At 43.3% G+C, this 6847-nt stretch overlaps 1 protein-coding gene across 1 annotated transcript in view; it reads left to right on the forward strand.

Annotated features, from left to right (window-relative positions):
- The window catches only part of zmat4a (zinc finger, matrin-type 4a), a 46937-nt gene extending 41266 nt beyond the window's left edge, over positions 1-5671 (forward strand). The window contains exon 7 of the mRNA XM_086112071.1: positions 4993-5671. Within this exon, the coding sequence (XP_085968197.1) occupies positions 4993-5020 (28 nt within the window). The 3' untranslated portion in view covers positions 5021-5671. The remainder of the gene's footprint in view (positions 1-4992) is intronic.
- Positions 5672-6847: the final 1176 nt, after the last annotated feature.

The raw sequence follows: 6847 nt of genomic DNA on the forward strand, positions 1-6847 counted from the left end.
TAATGCTAAATGCTGCTTTTCATTTTGGCATGGAAAAGATTCTGGTTGCGTTCATCTGTGTCCTTGAAATCCCCTGCTCCCCAAGAAGGTCTGTGCATTTCAGATACAGTGCATTTCACAGGGCATGCATAAATTATGAGAAAATTGTGGAACGAGGCGATGCTGAGAGTGAAATTTTAGATGGGCTTAAATTGCTGGGGGCACTCTGGTAGACTTCAGTCCCATTCCAGATTGTCTTCTCCCCCCCAAAAAAACGGAACCAAGTATTTCCTGTCGGCTAAAAGTGGGTCAGAAATCAGTAACTTTTTTAATCTTGCAAAAGCTTGTCGTAATTTCATGAATATCAACAAACATTTGCACGAGTGAGTTCCGTGGATTCATCAGCGTCAACAAGCAAGCCGTGCAATGAAAGTCTGCAGCTTTTAGGCCTTGTTGAAAAAGGGGGTCTATGCAAATATGAGCTCCTCATGTAGAGTTCTAGCATCATTTAACACTGTTTGTCTATCTAGGCAAATGATAAACTTTACTTTAAAAATCAGAACATAGAGTATGTGCTGCTACATCATGGAAAAAGTCGTTATGGTTCGAATATCCGCCTGAAAGTCGGTGCGTGCAGGTGTCCGTTGGAACTGTGAAATTGGAACTCTGTGGAATTTGCATGTTCTCGGCATGCTTATGTGGGTTTTCTCATAAAATATTAGTTTACTTTGATTCGGCTGATGAATGCAGTAAATTATATGGCCAGTAAGTAGCTCGTTGGTCGGCATTTGTCTTGAGATTTGGAAGCTCTCATCTAAACACTCATTGCAGACCACAATATGGAAATTGACTTGTTGAAATATGAAAACAGACTTGTTGCTGGAAAGATTGTCAATCTGCTTCCTTAGCGCATGATCTTCGTAAGCTAGGCACCACCCCGATTTTCTTTTTTTATTTTGGGGGGGGGGGGGGGGGGGTTAAATAGCCAAAGCAGCACCACATCGGCAGTTTGTCTTATTTGACAGATGCTACATGGCTTGCTTCTCCAGGAATTAATTCCTGCTGTGAGGCAGTTTCTTGTCACACACGTCCGTGGGGATGCTGGCATCAGAAGACGTGACATACCGTTTAACAGCTCCTTGCTTTAGTCACGCAGGCCCGCACTGCTTGCTGGAGCCAAGGGGTTTCCATGTACATCTGTTCTTCCGGTCTCTGTCACACACTAACACAGATGCACGAACAGTACCTTATACTGAGCAGTGTCCCACGGGAGATTCAAGCCACACGCGAACCCCTAAGGCCACCACTTGATCCACAACCAGCTTGATTTCCCCCCTGCCCCCCCCCGCCCCCCATGTAAGCCTCAACTAGGCGTCTTTTTTTTACATTCATTTAGTTAATATACGATAACCTTACAGTACATATCTGATGTCCTTTATCATTTATATATATACAGTATATCATTTATATATCCATCAATCCATTCATTTTCTAATCCGCTTATCCTCACGAGGTTCGCGGGCGTGCTGGAGCCTCTCGCAGTAGGCGGGGGACACCCTGAACTAGTTGCCAGCCAATCGCAAGGCAAACAACCATCCACACTCGCACTCACACCTCGGGACAATTTTCAGTGTTCTATTAACTTGCCATGCATGTTTTTGGAATGTGCGGGGGAAACCTAGTACCCGGAGAAAACCTTCGGAGGTACGGGGAGAACATGCAAACTCCATAGAGGAAGGCCTGAGCCGGAATCAAACCCTACCGCTCTGCACTGCGAGGCAGATTTGCGAACCAGTCTTGACTAGCCTGCCGCCATCATTTCTATATTTATATCTATTTATATATCACACGCAGTGAGTGCATTGCTTCGCTCTGCATGACTGAAGCTGGTCAGCACCATGTGTGATGAATAGTCAGCGATATTGACGTACAGTCAAACCTCGGTTTTCGTCCATAATCCGTTCCAGAAGGCTGTTCGAAAACTGAAATTGTTCGAAAACCGAAACCACGCTCTTTTTAAAATAAAAATGTTGACTGAACACGTCTGCTCACGATGGAAAGCTGTTATGTTTCGGTCTGGTTACGTTTGGTTTTGGTTCCTCATGTGCCCTTTCTTCGCCACCTGTTGTCGTTATCGGTGTCCCTTGTGTGGAACCAATTAGCTCCCTCAACCCTTTGTGTCTTGTCCAGGTGTTTCTCGTTGTCTCGTCACTTAGCTTTAGTTCCCTGAGTTTCTGTCAGTCTTTGTTGGGTCATTGTGAGCTGTGAGTATGTGAGCATATGTGTGCTCCTGTCATGTTTTGTTTCCTGTTTTTGTTTTGTTTGATACTTGTGATTTCCAGGCATTTTTTGAGTACTTCGACTTAGTGTTTTTTCCATTATAATCCTGTGTGTATTTTTTTTGTTATATACATTTTGGTCAATCCACCCTGCTCCTCCCTGCCTCCCTGCTTTTTGGGGTCCTCCTACAACCACCTTGCAAAACGTGACAAAAGCAACACGAGGCACTTCCTCGTGTAAGGAAGGTGAGAGGAGTCAAATGGTGCATTCAAGTGCGCTCAGTTCGTTCGAGAACCGAAATTTGTTCGTCATCCGAGGAATAAAAAAATGGAAATTTTTGGTCGAAAAACGAATTGGTTGAGAACCGAGACGTTCAAAAACCGAGGTTTCACTGTATATGTTCCGGTGTGAGGCTTCACTTACAGTGAAAAATTCAACCGACGGGAGCGGCTTTATTGGAAGTGAAGAAGCTGCCTGTCTTTATGGATGGCTTAGCGCGGATGTCCAACACTCAGACCCAAGCGGTGTCTGAGCTCAACCGCAAAATAGATGCGATTTTGGAGCGTCTTTGCAAGATGGAGAACAACTTGGAGAAGTTGGGATCCGGAAAGAAATCGCCGATTCGGCTGATCGGCGCCATTGAAGAGACACAGACCACGGACTCAAGGCTGTCTGGAATTGTTGGCAGACGTTCCCAAAACATCTGCTATCTCGACCTTTCCCCTGGAAGAACGTACGCATGGAAGCTAGTGCCCTACCATCACCCCCTCCTTCTTGGCCATAGACTGATAAACCAGGACTGTCTCCATGAGAAGACCTTGACGTAGCAGCTGCAGCCTGACACGCACACACAACCAGACAATTACACGTGCACACACACCCTTGTCATCTCCGCCTTCATTGTTCCTGGTTTTTCCCCGCGACGAGAACTGAGCTGCTGAGCGCTGAAATGGACTGGCAGCACGCCGGTCGGGCCGCGTCTCCCCCCCCCCCCCCCTTCCCATTCATCCTCCCCCTTATTACATGTTATGTCTTGTGACTTGTTGTAACTGTCATATGCTTTTTTACGTGCTGGGTCATTTTTTTCCGAGACTTAAATTATCCTCAGAAGAGGATAGTTCGAGCATGTTTTTTTTCCCCTCTCCTTCCCTCGTGTTTTACTTTCTCAACTAAGATCTCGGGGCGCTGTACATAGCGAGTACCGACAGGCCCTTTGCACTGTATCCCATGTCCGTCATTGTTTTTCATGTTTCTTGTGCAGAGCGTGCCTGTTAAGTGAAATTTTCGTTGCACAAACGTGTAATGACAATAAAGGCCAATCCAATCCACTTGTGCTTTACCTTAGACAAGGAAACCTAAGAATAGGGTAAACGGTTGAAGCTAACTTTACACAGCAAATAAATAGCATCGCCAGCATTTTACAACACCATTTATACGTACCTGCAAACGTGAAAGCTCATGCTAATTTGTGTTTCGCCATGTCGAGTAAACGCCAACAGGTGAACATTGTTTTCACTCACAGCTGTTGCTGAGATTGGCTGAATACCAACATGTGATTTGTAGCTTTGCGTGCTATTGTGTGTGATTATTATCATACCCCGCTGCATAAACTGCTGATTACAGGTTTCCTGACTATGAATACCGGCGGCGAAGCCATGAACTTGCCATAAGGCAGACAGCTTTTACTTACAAAACCCAGGATAGTTTTCTCCCAGCCTATCCGCCTAGTCAAGGATGGAAAGTCTTGGTGTGGGGGTGGCGGTTATATAAGTCAACCGAAATGTGACATTATCATGCAGATGTTTATACATGCATTTTGGTAAAAGGCCAAATAATTTGTAATTTATTTGGTTGTTTGACTTCACAATTGATGAGTGGGCATGCAACATGTAAGCAAACTGTTTTTATCGTAAGTTGTCTACGCTATTTTTAAGACGAAACATATCACGACAATAAAAAAATAATGAAATGGGTTTTGAAAATACAGCATGTGCTAGTATTTATAAATGACCATGCCAGTGAGCTAAGGAAGGTATGAAACATCGGTGACTAAAAAATAAAAAATAAATCTGCATGTGGTTCCTGTGCACTGAAGTAGAAAACAGCTGAGTGCAAGGCAGAGGCAATTCATGAGGTAATATTGTTCCAGCACTCATCTCCCGTTTAATGACTGTGATTTACCGCAGCACACTGCCAGAGCTGTGCAAAGTGCCAGGCCGTTTTGACACCTTGGAACCATTAGTTGCTCAGAAAGGGGAGACAAATGTTCATGACAAGATCATCTCCTCGACATTGGCAGTCCAAGATCAGGTTGGACAAATGACAAAGACCAGCACATGCTTTTGACCATGCAACGTCATTTTCCCAATCATCAAGCCTCAAAATAACACGAATGCTGACTGTGCAGGCCAAGATTTTGTAAATCTCCGAGGTACTTCTTACTTTTCAGACATCACCAAGTGGTAAGGATGTAAAGGTTAAAAATTATGTCGGATCAAATTTATTCATTAAAAAAAGAATTGAACATTTTTTTTAAATGCCAGTTTAAACAAAAATATTTAAAGTAAATCCTTTTTCAGAGCAATTAGCTTTCAATTTCAGTTGTGTTACTAACTGGATTTAAACTATTTTTTTCTTATGTCATTAGTAAATCATGATAAATGCTTTTGTGAATGTTTTACCTTTGAATATATCAGCGATGTAACTTTTCCTGTTTCTCTGCTCCCCCGACAGCCTGAAGAATCAAATAAGTGTCCAGTGAATGTGAGACAAAACAACTACGCTGAACTGATGTCAGACAAGCTGTGGTCAGCTTGCCCTACTTTTTTTTTTTTTTTTTTCATCTGCTCTGCGAACTGTCTTCATTGCCTCGTATGTCTTTCACCATCAGTTTGGCTGGCCTGGAAAATGAAGGACTTGGTTTTCTTTTCTACTGTAGCACTGCATCAGCTTTCTCATCTGAGAGCGATGGGGCGGGTGGGTGATTACCGGTAATTGGGGGGGCCACACACGACAAAACAGTGACAAGATTTTCTTTGCTTGGCTGGCCACCTCAGCTGTTTAAACTGTTCATTTTTTTGCCGCGAGTCAAACAGAATTAATATCTGTTGGTTAGTGGCAGCGTTTCTGCATTCAATGGATTACAGGTTCCTGTTTGCATTACAAAGGTATGCTGTGATACCTTTAACGTCTTGAAAATAAATATGACATGTTTTAGTGATGAAATAGACGTATATTATTTATGTATTTATCCTTTTCTTATTCGGATTTTGGATATTTGGTTGAATCTTTTTGCCTTACATGGCAATATGTTTGGACGGATTGTGTAAATTGTCTTTGCAGACTATAACATTTGTGCAATGTAAGAAAACGTGAAATTCTAGAGGTGAGTCAAATAAATGAAACTGCTGCATCTACTTTGTACATTGAACCTAAACTTCTAAGGTCAAAGAAACGACCGACATCACGCAAATTTAAAAAAAAAAAAAAATGATGAGAGTATACAGTGACGGAATGTGTACAAATCCTAACCCCATGGCTCGACACGTATTTTTGTAAACAGATTTCCACTGTGAATGTCTGAATGTCTTGCGTTCATACCAGCAGTTATTTTGTGTTAGCTTCAAAATGTGCTACTTAAAGAATCATTGCATTCCATGAGTGAAGTGAAAATAACAGTGTGCATGTTTTCCCCGTGCTTGCGTGAATGCGTGTGTGTGTGTGTGTGTGTGTGTGTGTGTGTGTGTGTGTGTGTGTGTGTGTACTATAGTCATATTACTGTCCATAATATGTAAATGCATTTACATCCATCCATCCATTTTCCAATCCGCTTGATCCTCACAAGGGTCGCGGGGGGGTGCTGGAGCCTATCCCAGCCGTCATCGGGCAGTAGGCAGGAAACACCCTGAACCGGTTGCCAGCCAATCGCAGTGCACACAGAGACGAACAACCATTCGTGCTCACATTCACACCTAGGGACAATTTCAAGTGTTCAATCAGCCTGCCACGCATGTTTTTGGAATGTGTGAGGAAACCGGAGTACCGGGAGAAAACCCACGCATTTTGGATGCTGTTTTTAGTTGGTATTTTCGATGTTGTTTTTATTGAAGACATTTTGTTTTGAATCTTACAATATTATCACACATGCCCCGAATGACCTCATCACACACACACAAAAAAATAAGTTTTGGCTGCTGATAATGTTTTGATTGAAGACTAGAAAGACATCAATGCAATGGCAGAAAAAACAGAATACTTTTCAGTTATATCCTCATATGCAGCGACCTGGGAAGAGTGAGGATATTGCCTCTTGGGAAGTGGCTATGAAGACCCCCGCCCCTGTTCAATTTTTTTAAAATCTGGCCCAGCAACAGTGCCACAAGACTGCTTGTCCAACCTCTTTTTGTCCAAGCAGATTGAACTGATTTGCATCGTGTGCTACAGTTGCTTTTGCTCTTACGCAGGAACGGGGTGGGTGTGGGGGCGGGGGGGGGGGGTGTCAAGGCCTTGTCCACCTTGGCTTTATGCAGACTTCCAGACGTAGCCGCCATCTTGAACAAGAAGTCTGCAGCAAGCTCTTACATTCACT

Source organism: Hippocampus guttulatus, chromosome 5 (assembly GCF_054856545.1).
Source record: "Hippocampus guttulatus isolate MCC_2025c chromosome 5, RoL_Hgut_1.0, whole genome shotgun sequence".
Lineage (NCBI taxonomy): Eukaryota > Metazoa > Chordata > Actinopteri > Syngnathiformes > Syngnathidae > Hippocampus > Hippocampus guttulatus.